The sequence below is a fragment of the Prionailurus bengalensis genome, chromosome F2, assembly GCF_016509475.1.
Source record: "Prionailurus bengalensis isolate Pbe53 chromosome F2, Fcat_Pben_1.1_paternal_pri, whole genome shotgun sequence".
Taxonomy (NCBI): domain Eukaryota; kingdom Metazoa; phylum Chordata; class Mammalia; order Carnivora; family Felidae; genus Prionailurus; species Prionailurus bengalensis.
Window position 1 is genome coordinate 18,551,105 of NC_057353.1, and position 18,255 is coordinate 18,569,359.

At 35.7% G+C, this 18,255-nt stretch overlaps 1 protein-coding gene across 1 annotated transcript in view; it reads left to right on the forward strand.

Moving 5' to 3' along the window:
* Nucleotides 1-18,255, forward strand: part of PREX2 (phosphatidylinositol-3,4,5-trisphosphate dependent Rac exchange factor 2) — a 295,413-nt gene that overhangs the window by 193,303 nt on the left and 83,855 nt on the right. The window contains 3 exon segments of the mRNA XM_043601163.1: nt 2,324-2,365; nt 8,594-8,811; nt 13,481-13,583. Coding sequence (XP_043457098.1) covers nt 2,324-2,365; nt 8,594-8,811; nt 13,481-13,583 — 363 coding nt within the window.

An 18,255-nucleotide genomic window follows, 5' to 3' on the forward strand; every position in this document is an offset into this window, starting at 1 on the left:
TCTAACTATATCCCAATATCAGTCTCTAAATTATATAATAAAGTCTTTTCTATGCTAGATTGTTGGAAATTTGGTATTCATTCTTTACTGTATTCTCTTGCTAACACTCTTTCCCACTCTTAGGCTATGTACCTACTCCCTTGACAATGTAACTTTCAAAAATGTTTAAAAACATTTCAGGACTCACTTAGAATTCTATACAACTTTAGCTAGATCCAGATTATAATAACAATAATGCTTCACAGGTACACGGTTCTTTAAATAATTTTCCAAAGCTTTTAATATATATCCCTTTTTATTTTTTTACACAGGCTCCTGAAATAGATAAGATAGGTGTTATCATCACTTATGAATTGGAACATTGAAAGTCAAAGTATGGTTGGCCATTGAACAGCATGAGAATTAGGGGCTCTGATTTCCTACGCAGTCAAAAATCTGCATTTGACTCCCCCCACCCCACCATCAAGCCTAACTACTAATAGCTTACTGCTGACCAGAAACCTTACTGATAACATAAATATTCAGTTAATATATATTTTGTGTGTTATATGTATCATATGCTATATTCTTAAAATAAAGTAAGCCTGAGGAAAGAAAACGTTAAGAAAATCATGAAGAAGAGAAAATCCACTTACAATACTGTACTGTATTTATTGAAAGAATCCACATATGAGTGGACCTATGCAGTTCAAACTTTTGTTATTCAGGGATTAAGTGTACTTTAGCAATTTTCCGAATACCACAAAGCTGGTACACTTTCCTTGGTTTCATTAACCCTTAGTCAACCACAGTCAAGAAGCAGAAGATTGTCTTTCTGACTTATCATCAGAAGGTTAGCAGTAGCTTGACTCTACGTCACAATGTCTACTTCATCTTATCATGTAGGCATTTTATCACCTCACATCATCACAAGAGGAAGGTTGAACACAGTACAGTAAGATATTTTGAGAGCGAGAGAGACCATATTCACATAACTTCATAGATTATTATAATTGTTCTATTTTATTATTAGTTCTTGTTGTTAATCTCTTACTGTGCCTAATTTGTAAATTAAACTTTGTAATAAATATGTATATACAGGAAAAAACATCATATATATAGGGTTCAGCACTATCCATGGTTTCAGGCACCCACTGGGGGTCTTAGTCCATATCCCACATAGATAAGAGGGGATGACTGTAACAGATGGTTCTTCTGACTCTTTCTCGTACTTTCCTGCCTCTGAAATTCTCGTGTTATTATCTTCTTTGTAAAATGTAACGTCCTCTCAAGTATTTCCTACATTTCTTATCAGGTAACTTTGTCACTCTGACTCTATTGTGAACCTGTCTGGAATAGGATGCGACCTAACCTTTTATTTCCCATAATCTTTAGCACACAAAGAAGCTTTGAATATTTTCATATTTCCTTATTGCAAGTAAACTGTTTACTAATTAGAAGTAAGGCAATGAGTATGAAGTTAATACACATCATTTATTGAACGTTTGTGATTGCCCTCGTTTGGAGATGTGTTCTGAAAAAGAGTATTTGGAAATATTTAGTATTGTTCTGCACTTTAGGACAGTATCTTGACATACAGATAGGAAAGGAAGTCTATATATAGAGAGATTATATAGATATACATTATATAACTTACAAGTATAATCTGTGTAATTAATTTATAATTCTAATATATAATGTATAATAAAATATGTATATTTATAGATAAAGTTTATAAATGCATATACAATATTTAAAAGTTTAAGTAACTAAGAAAAAATGCCGTTTGAGAGTTTATTGATCAAGACCACAATAGCTGTAGGAGTTTAGAGAACACCATGGAAACTACAGCAGCTAAGGGTGACTTACAAAGGATGAAGCAGAATTTGAAGGGTGTTTCACAGACTAATTTAATTTGGAACTGGAAGGATTTTAGCATCTTGAGAAATGGATAGAATTTATATAGGCAGATAGGAAGAATAGCATGTCAAGTAAATGGGATTTGTATTATCTAATGGAGTAAGGTTGTGCTAATTTTTACTACACAGTTAAAATGTGGGGGCGCCTAGGTGGCGCAGTCGGTTAAGTGTCCGACTTCAGCCAGGTCACGATCTCGCGGTCCGTGAGTTCGAGCCCCGCGTCAGGCTCTGGGCTGATGGCTCAGAGCCTGGAGCCTGTTTCCGATTCTGTGTCTCCCTCTCTCTCTGCCCCTCCCCCGTTCATGCTCTGTCTCTCTCTGTCCCAAAAATAAATAAACATTGAAAAAAAATTTTTTTTTTAAAAATGTGGTGTCAATGGCAAAAAAAGACTGAACAACTAACTGCTATGCTTTCTTTTTCTGCAGAGGTGAAGTGTAGGATACTCCTGGCTCTTCTTGAATATTCAGGTAATATTTCTCATTATTTTTATTATTTGAAATTATTGTAGCCTGAGACCTTAGAAGTACCATGATATCACAGCAATGCCTTTAACAGATTAGATGGAAATATGATCCATACTTACTCTAAAGCCTTGCAAAGATTTTTAAAAAATACTTAGTTTTAATGAAAACACAAAACATTCTCATCTTCAGTTATAGTACAAACATGGAAATGTATATAAATATATATTTAACTAAAAATAGAGCCACCATACCATCCAGCGATTGTGCTATTAGGTGTTTACCCAAAGGATACAAAAATACAGATTCTAGGTGGTACATGCACCCAGGTGTTTATAGCAGCATTATCAACAGTAGCCAAACTATGGAGAGAGCCCAACTGTCTGTCCATTGACTGATGAATGGATAAAGAGGATGTAGTATATATACACCATGGACGGTTACTCAGCCATCCAAAAGAATGAAATCTTGCCATTTGCAATGATGTGGATGGAGACAGTAAGTACTTTGCTGAGAGAAATAAGTCAATCAGAGAAAGACAAATACAAATACCGTATGATTTCACTCATATGTGGAATTTAAGAAACAAAACAGATGAACATATGGGAAGCGGCGGGGGTGGGGGTGGGGAGGAGAGACGAGAGGGAAGCAAACCACAGGATACTCTTAATGAAAGAGAACAAACTGAGGGTTGATGGAGGGAGGTGGGTGGGGGAATGGGCTAGATGGGTGAGGGGTATTAAGGAGCGCACTTGGGATGAACGTTGGGTATTATGTAAGTGATGAATCACTGAATTCTACTCCTAAAACCAATGTTGTACTATATGTTAACTAAATAAAATTTAAATTTAAAAAAAGGAGAAAAATAAAATATAAATCTCCTTCTCTCTCCCTCTCTTCCTCTCCCTCTTCCTCTCCCCCTCCCCCTCTCCCTCTCCCTCTCTCTCCCCCTTTCTCTCTCTCTCGCTCTCACATATATATGTGTGTGTGTGTGTGTATATATATATATATATATACACACACACACACAGAGAATATAATTAAAAAGGAGGAAGGAAGCAGGTTTTGGTAAAGTTAATTGTGTACATGGTATTTATTGTGAAACTGGTCTAACTTTGGTTTATGAACAAAGAGGTAGTTGGGCTAGATTCAAGGGGTGGAGAAGTGGACTGTACTTAGAAGGAGAGGTCTTTTACAATCTATCATACCTGGAAAATTTAAATTATAAGTGAATGAATGAGTCAAGTTAACCAGAGGGCTTTTTTTGTTTGTTGGCTGATTTTTGCTTTAATTAAAGAAGTGTTGTCTTGTTTTTTTGACTGAGTAATAACAATAACAAAATATCTTACTTTTTTTTAGTTTTCCTAATAACCACACAGTTGATATACCTCATACTTATGGATTTCCTTGGGTCCTCACAATCGCTCTGTGAGAATATTATTTTTCCATAGTTTTAAATGTGGAAAAAAATTAACATTCAGGCTAATTAATAATAACTGGTAAATGTATTCATTCAACACATATTTTTGAGTATCTGGAAGATTAGATGCCTTATTGAGTAAATGCATTAATAGTAAGTGGCAGAGGAAATTCAAACTTAGTTATGCCAATTCCAGAAGTAGTCCTGGAACACATTGCTTTGTTCGTTAGTATTTAAATGGCTGTTCTTATAGATCCTTATTTTGATTTCAATTTTATTTTCCTATTTCCATCATCATTCTCCTTTTTCCTACTTTACTCACTCTTCTTTTCCCTCATATATAGGGTAGCATCAGAATGCAGCCAGATTACTCCATGTTGTCGGCTGCAGAATTATGCTCTCCACAGGTGAAGGGTAGATGGTGTCTGCTAAATACTGTGGGGTTTTTTTGTTTTTTTTTAATTTATTTTAGAGACAGAGACAGGGGAGGGGCAGAGAGAGGGAAACACAGAATCTGAAGCAGGCTGCAGGCTCTGAGCTGTCAGCACAGAGCCCGACGTGGGGCTCGAACTCACGGACTATGAGATCATGACCTGAGCTGAAGTCGGATGCTTAACCGACTGAGCCACCAGTCGCCCCTGCTAAATATTGTTTTTAGCTCACTTTTGTTACTTTCTCTTTCTCTCTGTCTCTTTCTCTCTGTCTTTCTCATCTCTCTTTTATTTCTTTGTTGTTACTTTTTTTTTTCTTTTCCCTACAGTCTCAGAATAATGACTAGGATTACTTGTGTGTCTAGAAACCACGTCATTCTTTTTTAGACCAGCTATGGAATTTGAGCTTTTTAAACAGTGGAGAGTAAATTAAGTGTTACTATTTTAAAACATGTTTGTAGAAGGTGAATTTAAGTAGGTGCTTAAATCCTGGAATGAAACGGAAGCCTTTGATAAGTAAAACATCCATTTGTTTTGAATGTATTCCCACTACAAGAGAATTCTTATTCTGCAAAAACAGTAAACAAACTGTCACCAAAAAAAACAGCTCTCCGTGCCTTTCTTCTTTTGCTAGAAGCTAGAAGCAGCTGTTGTTGTTTTTGCTGTAATTCTTATTGATAAAAATGAGGAATGAGAATAGTTTTGGGGAAGGATGGACACTTGTGAATTTTGAACAGCTGCGTAATTATAAGAAAAGACCTGTTCATTTTTGCTGGGAGTTTGCTTATTTTGGTGTCTTTGTTCATCGTGTGGTTCCTTCCCTATTTAGCAATAGAACTGAGCTCCACTCAGTACCAGGCACCCTGCTAGATGCTGGAGAAAAGAAGAATCACAATAATTATGCTGTGCAATTTCACTTTGATAAGTGCTTTATCTCATTTATCTTTATTGTATGTAGGTCTAAGAAGTAGAAAGACCTCATATTATATGTAGGAATCTGATACCTAGGATTATATGGTTTAAAATGGATGGAATGGGTAGATGAAGTCAGATTATATGTCTCTAGGTCCATGAGCATAATTCACATTATATGCCACTTCTGCTGGTCTTGATGGTCTCTTGGGGAACCCAAACGTATAAACAAACTCTCACACCGCTGAGTAATTAGCCGTCTAGTACAGGGATGCCCCCGAGCCTGTGGTGGCAGATCAAGAAGTGCAGGATACTTCCTGAAGGAGAGGGGAAATTTCACCAGGGGTGGTAATATTTCCTAAGTTCAATGGGTTTCAGTAGTTCAAGGAGTTGACTCTTAAAGATGACTTAAAGTTTGCTAATGGAAAGGGTGAGAAAGTATCTGCAGCCAGAAGGCCCCAAGGTGTGAGCTGTAAGAGCATTTAGTGTTTGAGGAACCTGAGCAGTAGTGTGTGGCTCAAAGAGGAGAGGTCTGTACAGCCAGGGTCCTGGCTGCTTTCAGATACATTGATTTATCGTATTCTCACAACAAGCCTGTGAAGATTGTTGCTGGTGTAGGGATGAATGGAGGGAAGTAATGCATTTATAAGCTGTCAACCTAACTTGAGGATAGATAGATCGTAAAGACCCCTTTCTGCCACTCTGAGTTTTCTACCTTTGTTACTCACCGGGAAGCGATAATGTGTAAAAGTTATTTGAAAATCTCAATATGATGTGCATATTGAAGTTTATGCAAACAAGCCATTTACTCTTTTGAAAATAGGAAAGTACAACTGAAAATCACCTCACGAAGTAGTAAACATGTATAAAATATTTTTTATTTAAAAATATGTTGGTTTGAAATTTAAATGGCTGGTGGTCCAAGGGCATCTTGCATATCAACTTCTGTGACTCTACTGTGAGCACAGACATGGCCGAGGCGTCAACTTGGATGTCTTCATACCCCCAGTGACTGGTGCCATGTTTAATTCCTGTGGTGTATTCAGTGTGAAAAGTTTGAATTAATGAACAAATACAACTTTGTGTGATCATTATCTGATTTGGTAATGAGGTTGAATGAAAATTTTATTTGACTTTAAATGCATATACAATATAGTAGTGGAGTGTAGAATAAACATCTGAGTATTCTTTCTAAGGTTAAAAAATGGGAAGAAATTTGAGCATTGCTTCCCCAAAACAATTTGAAGATAATTATTTCTACTAATGGCAAAGTTGTTAACCCTTGTGATCGCTTCTTTTTTTTTAAAATTTTTTTTTTTCAACGTTTATTTATTTTTGGGACAGAGAGAGACAGAGCATGAATGGGGGAGGGGCAGAGAGAGAGGGAGACACAGAATCGGAAACAGGCTCCAGGCTCTGAGCCATCAGCCCAGAGCCTGACGTGGGGCTCGAACTCACGGACCGCGAGATCGTGACCTGGCTGAAGTCGGACGCTTAACCGACTGTGCCACCCAGGCGCCCCATTGTGATCGCTTCTAAAGTTCTCAGTGGAACTGGATCCTTCCTTCTCTAGACCTTAGCTTTCCATTCTTCATATAAAGCATTTCTTTCCGATTCAGTTTTTATTGTGAAATTATTCTCAGGTTATAGGTGAGAGTATTCCTGCTAAAATTACTAGTATTTTTTTTAATTTCCCAGATTTTCTGCTTTACTATAGGACAACAGAAAAGCAAAGCAAGAATGTACAAGAAAGATACAGGGCAATTTTATGTAGTTTCTGTCTTGAACCCCGTACCGCAGCTACACGTTTTGGCTCCCAAACCATCTGAATTATCCTTTTAGGTTAAACTAAATCCAGGCATTTCAAGAAGTCAGAGAATGAGCTCATGCATTTTCATTTCACTTAATTGGTTTCTTAGTTGCTCTACTGGTTCAGCATTTTCATTTATTAATTCAGTAAATAGTTGCTGAATGTCTACACTTTGTTTAAAAGTGCACAACACTTTTAAAATTGTGCACAACAAGAAAACAAAAGTGTTTTGCTTTTTTCTTAATTGAGGCTTGGACAGTTTTTTCCCAGTTTGGCTATTTCACAGTTACCTGTAAAACCCTCTTTTCCATCTATTTGAATGAGACACATGGTATATAATTGCTTAAGGGAAATGGTCTAACACATGTTGTTAAGTTAAAAAGTTGAACCATATGGCATTGCCATATTCAACCATTTTGACCTACTATAGCAGCAAGTTTGTATAGTTCAACATAATAAGTGGATATTTTCATTATAAAATTAAATATTTTAAATACCCAATCCTTTTTCTCATAAATTTTTTAAGAGTAGCTTTTACTAATGGTGAAACTAGGTAATACATAGCAGTTACATTATGTGTTCACATGTCTTTGATGGTTATTAAAAACATATGATCAGTGTTCTTGTTAAACAACTTAAAAATCATGCCTTTTTATCAAAAAAGCAAGAACTCATTAAATTATGGCAACATTTATACCTATGTTTTACACTAATACTGACAATGCTTCTTCATTTCAGAAAATTCTGAGCCCTTGAAATATTCAGTACATTTTTAAGAAAATGAGTATTTTCACTTTTATTGTTCTTCTAGTATAAGCGATTTTTCAGTGCACAGAATTTATGGCTTATATTTATATAGTTCATGGAGTTTGTATGTATCCAAACACCCAAAGAAGTGAATTGCTGTGATCAGGTTCTCAGAGGCAAGCTTGTTTCCACTTGGAAAAAATGGTGGCCCAAGAGTGGCAATTCACAGGGTAGACATACCTTCAGTGTGGGTCCATCAAAAATCCAACCAGTTGCGTAATAAGAATCCTGGTGAAAAGCAGCATATGTTAAAACTGTAAATACATTACTTATTTCAAAGAAATATAATAATTTATAAACGGGACGTGTTTACGACTCCTGAAGTTTCCTTAGGTGAATCTAAGAGATCCAGATTTGCTTATTGTTATAAACAATCAGATATCAATACTCTTTTCCCCATGTGTGTATCATGTTAACAAAATTAGAGTAAGTTTATTAGATCACTTAAAAAATTTAGTATTAATAATGTATTTCATTTGCCAGCACAAACTGAAAAATTGAACTTTGAATTTCCTTTAGGAAGTATCATGAAACAAATCATGTTCCATCAGAAAAAAAAAACACATCAATAAATAAAGTCTTTTTTCCCTTGGGTTTTGTAGAACAATTCAATGATTGCAAAATAAAGTCACAATATCAATTAACCAAAGTTATTTTAATGGTTTTTAAATTTTTTTTGGTGTTTAGCATATTTGCTAAAGTGTATGCTCATTAGTAGAGTTCAGATTCACATTTTCCACATGGTTTGAGTGTAGTGAAAGGATGAAATAACAGCAAATATAAATGCTTAATGAATTGGTTTTATTTACCTGTGGCATTTTTCAAAACTGTCTTTATGTTCTCCTGGGTTACAGACAGTGAGACACAGCTCCGAAGAGACATGGTTTTCTGCCAGAGTCTTGTGGCCACAGTCTGTGCCTTCTCTGAGCAGCTTATGGCAGCCTTAAACCAGATGTTTGACAACAGCAAAGACAACGAGATGGACACCGGAGAGGCCAGCAGAAGGTGGCTGGACCAGATAGCGAATGCAGGTGTTCTTTTTCACTTTCAGTCGCTCCTGTCACCAAACTTGGTAAGGAATCACAGTGTCTCCCACTGCCTATGACAACCATAACATACCTTGTAACCCATTCCCAAATAAGTAGTTATTCATTATATATTAGCAGGCAGTCAGCTACTTTAAAAGAATTCATTTTTCCATGGGCAAATATGGTTTTAGTAACTATGTAGAAGGTATTTCTTCTTTCCTGATTTTACGTATTCTCAGGCTGCTGAAAGCTGAGAAAGCCTCCATCTGTTACTAATTCCTATATCCCTAAGCAGTGACGGAGAAAGATCATCAGAGGAGAGAGGGTCTTTGTGCTGTGGGTCCTTATTTCCAATCCAGAAGTGCCACGAAAGCCAAGCTCCCACTGACATTGATATTCTGGAGCCTGTTTGATAGACATTGATATTCTGGAGCCAGACAAGATCTGACAACTTTCATGCCTTACTATCTGACAATCTGTTTAAAATTTGTGTATGTTAAATGATTTTATTTCCTTCCTTTGCACGCATGTTTGTCCTGTTAAATGTAAGAACACTGCCTTAATTATTGTAGAATAGTCCATATTTATGTATCAGTTTCCCGCAGTGCACATGAAGAAAGCATCACAAAATATTTGATAAATCAAAGTAGTCTTTTAACATATACTTTCTGTGGTTCTGATAGTTGTCATGATGTTCAAAAAGACAAATGTGTTCACTCTTACGTATAAGCTGAAGGTGCTCATCAAATGGAATTGTGATTTTAAATATGAGATCCTGTGTCACCTATTAAACAAATATATGTGTTTATATATCAAAATGTTTTTCTTTAATGATAATGAAGATAGGGAGGTAATTGCAATACTGCGCAGTCATAAAAGGTTCTGGAATGATAAGGTAAGGAAGTCTGCCTCAGTGTACTGCAGAGAAACAAAATTAGGTTCTTTTGAAAAGATTCTATGGGCTCCATGTGGGCGACCGATTTCTTATTTGATTGCTAATAAAACTCAGAAAGATTTAACTAATGAAAATTTTGAAATAAGGCACTTTTGGAAATGTTTACAAACAAAATAAATATTAATTATTTCCTATCAAATAGAAATGACGTAAGAAAGGAAACCCACTTCCTAACACATTAAGTGTTTGTTAGATGGGTGAATGAATGAGGCTTCATTTCTATCCTACTTTTTTTTTTAATTTTTTTTAACGTTTATTTATTTTTGAGACAGAGAGAGACAGAGCATGAACGGGGGAGGGTCAGAGAGAGAGGGAAACACAGAATCCGAAACAGGCTCCAGGCTCTGAGCAGGTCAGCACAGAGCCCGACGCGGGGCTCGAACTCACAGACTGCGAGATCATGACCTGAGCCGAAGTCGGCTGCCCAACCGACTGAGCCACCCAGGCGCCCCATATTCTACTCTTATTTTAAAACTGCCGTTGTTTAATCAAGTGCTGGTACTTTTACTTTAAACTTAATTTTGTTCCAAATCCCAAGGAATGGGAGAAAATATTTGAACTTATATACCTGATAAGTGACATATCCAGACTCTAGAAAGAATTCTTTATTTTTTAATTTTTTAAATTTATTTTGAGATTGAGAGAGAGAACAAAAACAGGGGAGGAGCAGGGAAGAAGAGACAGAATCTCAAGCAGGCTCCACAGCTGTCAGTACAGAGCCCAATGCGGGATCAAACTCACAACTATGAGATCATGACCTTGGCTGAGACCAAAAGTTGGACGCTCAACCAATTGAGCCACCAAGTGTCCCAAGACTCTACAATGAATTCTTAACACTTAATAAAAAGACAACTCGATTAAAAAAAGCACACAAAGGATTTGAATAGGTGTTTCTTGGAAGAAGATATAAAATGGCCAGAAAACACATGAAAAGATGATCGACATCATTAGCCATTGGGGAAATGCAACTCAAAACTACAATAAGATACTAGGACACATTGAGATGTGGATAACTGTAATCCAAAAGACAATCACAAGTGTTGGTAAGGAGAAATTGTAACCCTCATACATTGCTGGTGGGAATGTAAAATAGTGCAGCCGTTTTTAAAATTTTTTCTATATATTTTTTATTTGAATATAGTTGACACACAATGTTACATTAGTTTTAGGTGTACAACATAATGATTCAACCTCTCTATATGTTCTGCTACCCTCACCACAAGGCTACCATCTGTCACCATACAACACTATTACAGTACTACTGACTATACTCCCTATGCTGTGCCTTTTATTCCCATGATTTATTCATTCCACAACTGGAAGCCTGTATCTTTTACTTCCCTTTATCCATTTTGCCCATCCCACCACCCCCTTCCCTCTGGCAGCCATCAGTTTGTTGTGGTATTTATAGGCCTGATTTGTCTTTTGTTTGTTTATTCATTTGTTTTGTTTTTTAGATTCCATGTATCACTATAATGTAGGCCCATCCATGTTGTCCCAAATGACAACATCTCACCTTTTTTATGGCTGAGTAATATTCCTGTGTGTGTGTGTGTGTGTGTGTGTGTGTGTGTGTGTGTGTGAGAGAGAGAGAGAGAGAGAGAGAGAGAGAGAGAGAGATACATACATCATATCTTCCTTGGATTATCCATTTGTTGTTGATGGACACTGAAGTCAGTGCAGCCATTTTGGAAAACTATTTAGCACTTCTTCAAAATGTTAAACATAGAATTCCCATATTACCCAGAAATTCTACTCCTATATAATATACAAGAAAAATGAAAACTTATATTTACACAAAGAAAAATGAAAACTTATATTTACACAAAAACTTGTATACAGATATTCTCAGGCTACAACATGGATGGAGGTTGAAAACATTATGCTAAGTGATTATAGCTGTAAAAGATATATATTATTTGAGTCCATTATTATGTAATATGTGCAATAGGCAAATTTCGGAGACTGAAAGTAGGCTAATGGTTGCCTAGAGCTAAGGACTGGAAGAAGGGATATGGGGAGTGAATGCTAATGGGTACTGAGTTTCTTTGTGGGGTGGTGCAAATATTCTAAAATTAGACTATGGTGGTAGTTACACAACTCTGAGTACACTAAAAACCCCTAAGCTTATACACTTTAAATGGGGGACTTTTATAGGATGTGAATTATGTCTCAAGAAAACTGTTTTTTTTCCTTAGTCTTTTGAAACCCTTAACATTATAGAATTGATTAAAAAAATGCAAAGGTTGCTTTATAAAAAGTCAAACCCATGTTTTTTCTGTCTCTGTAACAAGCACATACAAGCCTCCTAGCAATGTGGAAGGTTCTGTGGGAGGTGCCAGCACTGGCAGTCTGTGTGTCCCTGAGCTCTGAGCACAGTCCATGGTCACTTGCATATCACTTTAGCCACATCTGCTGGAGCATCAGGACTTGCACTATAGCAATCAGAGGCCTGCCTGTTTGGGACACTTCTTCCTTGTGTGTATTCTTCTCAGTTAAGAAGATGCTGATTCTTCAGTCCTATCCTTCCAATTCCAGGTTCATGGCATACTTTTGCTGCTTCAAAGGACTTTAAAAAATAAGTTTACTAAAATAAACATTTATCCATCACTTACTGTGTACCATACACGGTATTAAGTACCAAGCCAAAGTGCAAAGGTGATGATTCTCTTAACTTTTGGCTTTGCATGCTATACATCTTTGGGATCTGGGGTTTGATTTAGTGATTCTTTTTCACACAAGGGACATTCTTAAGTATCTCCTTCACCCTCTACTCATGCTGCCCCCTCCCCAAAATGGCTGTATGCTTACAGCAACCTTTAAAAGCGTGTATAAATCTTGTTAAAATCATTATTTAAAAGGATCATTGATAGTCTTAAAGAAACAAATGTTACCTTTAAAAGATAATCTGTGCATGATAAGGCTAATTATTCTTTCAGGACGAAATTAATAAAAGACTCTAGGTCATGCACAAAACTGCTAATAGGAAGGCCAGAATTTAATACTAGAAAGATAATATTGCTAAGACATGCACAGAACTTGTTACCGTGGCTGGGCCTTACCTGCTTCAATGTGAAATAATATGCTCTTACAATGAAAGGAATGATAAAAACAAATCAGATTTCGTAGTCACAAGACTCTAGATTAAGGCCCCATAAAGGCAAGTGAGATAGAAACGATTCTTGTACCCAAGCTCTTTGGAAGAAAAATCACTGCATACATGCAAATTGCTTTCATCACAGCTCTACAAGGTTGCAAAATGAATAATGCATCAGCTATCTTATTGTAAAACAGGATGGAAACTGTGTACTGTGGCTTTTTAATAAAAAAACTCTTGCCTTTTAGCTGTTACATTTTTAAGATTATAGAAGTTTGGAGACAGATAGCATGCTTATTGTATTATTTACACATTTGTTTGTAAATAATAAAAATCAACACAGTTTGAATATAGCTACAAAATAGACTGAAAGATTGTGTAGAACCATTTAGGTAATATGGAAAAGGAAAAATATAAAACTATTAAAGAGACTTGTAACTTTGAGGGATTTGTTAATTTCATTGTGGACAGTAAATTCTTAGATAAGTGTTGATAATTTGCTTTGCATGTAAATAAAACACAAATGAAGCTAGTTTTGGTCTGGAGATGTGATACAGTGTGATGTGATGTGATGTGATGTGATGTGATGTGATGTGATGTGATGTGATGTTCTATCCTTTGCAATCCAATCATATTTTTTTACTATTTTCTTTCTTTCTAGACAGATGAACAAGCCATGTTAGAAGATACACTGGTTGCACTATTTGATTTGGAAAAAGTTTCTTTTTACTTTAAACCATCAGAAGAGGAACCACTGGTTGCAAGTAAGTAGTTAAATGTCTCATAGGTGTTTCATAGAATTTTTTTGACATCAAACAAAAACATATGGCATAACTTTGATATTATATTTGATAATATAGTTCAAATTGTTTTATATAAAATGTTATATTTAGGGTAAAATAAATAATAATAACCAACTGTGGAAGTGATAGAAAATATACGTGAAGAGGCTTATACCAGACCATTGAAAGAACCTCGCGTTTCTAATTAAGCCATGGGTCAGAGGAATGACCTGAGCTGGCTTACCTACTGAAAGCTGCCTCTGATTGCAGTGTTGAATAAAGCATTACTGGGGACAAGGACAGAAGCAAACCAGTGAGGAAGCTACTTCAGTGACCCAGGTTGAAAGATGATGGGGACTTGACCTTGAGGGTAGCTGTGGAGATGATACAAGTGGTTGATTCTGAATGTATTAAATTATGAAGGTAGAGAGAACAGAATTTTATTAAAGTTTCATCTTCACTGATAAATGAGAGAGAATGAGAACATGAATTACAATGTTAAGGATTTGGATTATATTCAAGGGAGAACTTGGTGAAGGGGATTAATTGATTAGGATATTATTACTTGAAAAAATTGTATGGTCTTCTGTGGGCACGTATAAAATAGAATATATTTTCATTTACTTTAGTCATGTGGGTATGATTTTGCCAAAGGCAGAGAAACTCTTATTTTCACAACATACCCTGTTTTTTTTTTTCTTTTAAATTTTGCTTTAGGGGCCATAAGCTCACAGGAGTACTGTTTTTCATGGTTCAAATACGACATTACTGGTGAATGGTCTGTTGAACAAGCAGGCAGGGGACCCGTGTTATAAGCTTGATAAAACAGTTACTTATTGCATAGCCACCATGAGAGGTTTAACTTTAGCACATTGAAAACTAGTATAAATATTAGAGATAATTAAGACCACATAAGTAATATTAGCATGTAAATGTGTATATATCTGTGACAAATATAAACATTCATATAATTCATATATATTTTTATGAATGTCCCCAAAGCATAACCTCAACTTCTGAAAACAGGTCCCTAGGGCAAGGTCAGTTCCAATGCTACACTAATAGATATTCCAAGCAAGTCATTAACAGTGATGGTAGGAACATACCTAAGTATATTCAGGAAAGAAGAGAATTTTTTAATATCCAGTGTCATCACATCTTATTTAAGTGGTATAAGGAAGCTAGAGCTTTATTATTAATTGCATGTGATTTGATCTTTCTGTAAGGTTAGAAACAGAGGAGTCAGATGGACAAATTAATTTGCATCACTGTAGTGAAGACTAGTTTGGCTATTTGTCTTTGAGGGAAGGACTGAGCACACAGGGGAGGAAACATGAAGTTATAAAGAGAACAGTGCTTTGAAGATAAGAAACTTGAGTCCCAAACTTGTGCGACTCTTATCCACAAACATGGGAATACCAGCTTTCCCTCACTCATGGGGTCATGAGGCTTAAATAAGATAATGTATTTGCAAGTCCCTAGCCTTGCACATTCTCTCTCTCTCTCTCTCTCTCTCTCTCTCTCTCTCTTAAAAACAAATAAACATTAAAAAGAAATTTAATGAAAAAAACAAAAATTAAAAAAAAGGGGTGCCTGGGTGGCTCAGTTGGTTAAGCAGCTGACTTTGGCTCAGGTCATGATTTTGTGGCCTGTGGGTTCAAGCCCCACATTGTGCTCTGTGCTGACAGCTCAGAGCCTGGGACCTGCTTTGGATTCTGTCTCCCTCTCTCTATGTGCCTTCCCTGCTTGTGCTCTCTCTCTCTCTCTCTCTCTTAAAAATAAATAAACATTCAAAAAATTGAAAAACAAAAAAAAGAAAGTCCCTAACATTACAAGGCTCATGGTAGTATTCAGCAAATATTTGAACCCATCCTCCTCACTTTATTACTCTGCATTCTTTTTAAAGAGCTATGTTTAGCGTTATTTATAGTCGTATTTTTGCATTAAAGAATAATGAAATTCTGAAAAAATAGGGCTTGCAAGCAAGTTGAACTCAAATGTCTGGATTAAAGACATTTTATTTTTCTTTAAGAAATACTAGGTATATACACCATGCTAACTGCTGAACTAAATTCCCAAGATATAATAGTGACTAAATAAAACAAAGACCCCATTGGCATGAAGCTTAGAAACTAGCGAGAGATAGAAAGGAATAGATGGACATTGTAACCCACTGTAGTATAGGGCAAGTACGAGATCCTTTCTATGTCATGTTAGGTAATTAGTGAAGAAGGAATAAGTGAGCTAAATGATTAGGTTGTATAAAATTAAATATATTTTATGGAAAATCTTCATGTTTTTGGAGAATAAAAATATAATGATAGCAAATCTTCCCCCCTTTCAATGGTGATACAGGTAATTTTACTATAATGATTAGCAGAATGGATATTTTTGAGCTTTCACTTTTTCTATATGAGCCAGGCATTGCACCTGTAACCGTGGATGCCGTGGTGAATAGGACAGACACCATCCCTATCTTTATGGAGCTCACAGCCTACTTGGGAGAAAACAAAGAAGGAATCAACTACAAAGATGATTAGGGCCATGATAAATCCTATGCAAGAAATAAGCAGTGCATAAAGAATGAGGGTAAGGTGGCTCTTTAAGGAATCAACAAGGAAGGGCTCTCAGCAGAAATAGCTTTTAAGCTGAAATCCAAAGGGTGATAAAGACCCAGCCCTGCAGAGGGTCAAGGAAGAGCAATTCAGGCAAAGGGATCTAACAACTTCTTGGAGACTTACCTTCAAATTCATGGGCCTGTTCAGTGACGGAGGGCCAAGTTTACCGGGATGGGATGCCACGGTTGGAATTCCTCTCTGGAATAAATACCATAGGAGAGACCTTTTCTTCGTGCAATAATTTTTTTGTAGCCTTTAATTGTTACGTAGTCCTAATCTTTGATTTTTTTTCATAGTAGATACATTTCCACAAATAAAAGGCAGCAATTTCAGCTCTGCATTAATATGTGCTTTTACAGGTATACCAATTACTTTGAGAGAAGGTCATTCTTTCACTCTTAGCTTTAACTTCATTTTAAATTTAATATACTTGATAATTTTCAGTCATTTTCACTTTCTTCCTAGGATAGCATGTTTATTTGTCCTATAATGGAACTCCAACTGCTGCATTATTATCTTTCTTTCAAAAACATTTGGTGCCAAAGAGTAAACAAATGGAGTTTTAAAAATTGAAATACAAATGAAAGACATTGTATGTAAAGGGGAACTAGAAAATACAAATACTTAGTATATATACATTTTCTATAGTGTCTGTGCATCCTTTTTCTATTATAGAGCTAAGAAAAAAACGGAGTTTCCCAATCATTAAAATCCAGTTAATTTCCAACTCTTCAACTGAGAAATGTCTTCTCTTTTCTAAACCAAAACCATTTATACCTCCCATAAGCATATAGAAAGGGGCTCCTAGGTGGCTCAGTAAGAGTCCAACTCTTGATCTTCGCTCAGGTCAAAGCCCTGCATCAGGCTCTGCGCTGACAGCATAGCATGGAGCCTGCTTAAGATTCTCTCTCTCTCCCTGTCTCTCTGCCCTTCCCCCGCTCCCTTTCTCTCTCTCTCTCTCTCAAAATAAATAAAGTTAAAGAAACTCTAAAAATATAGAAAGAAAAATAAAATAAGCATTATTATATGGCATAAAAGAGACTTGTAGATGTTAATGCAATACCTCTGCTATTGATATGCATAATTACCTACATTTAATGAGAAACCTGGAATCTCTCTTCCATAATGGATTTAACCTTGAACTCTACTTTTATACATAATTTTATTCAAGAAGTAGGTTAGAACTAACAAATATTGAGCAAGAACTTGTATTAAAATTTCTACTATATTTTTGCCTTAATTTTTAACTTGGTTAATATGACTATTCTAGCTTCTTAGGAAGATTTTACATTCTTTTTAAATGAAATGAAAGTTATTTGTCTTGGATAAGTAACATAAAATGAGAAGTATTTATGATAGCACTATGAAATACTCCTGCATCATTTTAGCTTTTCAAATTGGTTGTTTTTTGGGTTTGGTTTTTTATTTTGCTTTTGTTTTTGAGTAATTAAACTTAAGATCTTTGAGAAAACTAAAAGAATTTGGACAGATAATTTCTAATGACTGTAGGGCATCAACAGAGGTAATATGTTTTTGATCTGGTGCTCAGGGAATGGAACTTGCAAAACCCATGCGGATTTTGATAATGGTTGCTCTGTACCCAATCTCTTGTACGCTACTTAAGAATTGTACCCCAAGGATTCATTTTGACTAAAATATGAATGAGGCAGCTGCCCTGGGAGATTCTGATTCCAAACCATGTGTAACTAAACTTCTCATTTAGTTAAGTGAGACATCTGGTGTGTCAAAGTGTAACGAAGTTTCCTATTGTAGAATTTTATATACAGTACAGTAATAAATCTGTTGCTTTAGCTAATAGGAATCTGATTTAATACTTTCACTGAAGAGCACTGTAAGTTTGCCTAACCTGAACTCGACATATATGTCAAGTATATTGTATGAGTATAATACATTATATATAATATGCATATATTTATATTAGTTTCTAGTAATTTTCAAGATTTTTAAAAAAGTTAACAAATACACTTTATAACATAACCTGACTTTTGGAAATAATGTAATATTAAATGTCATTT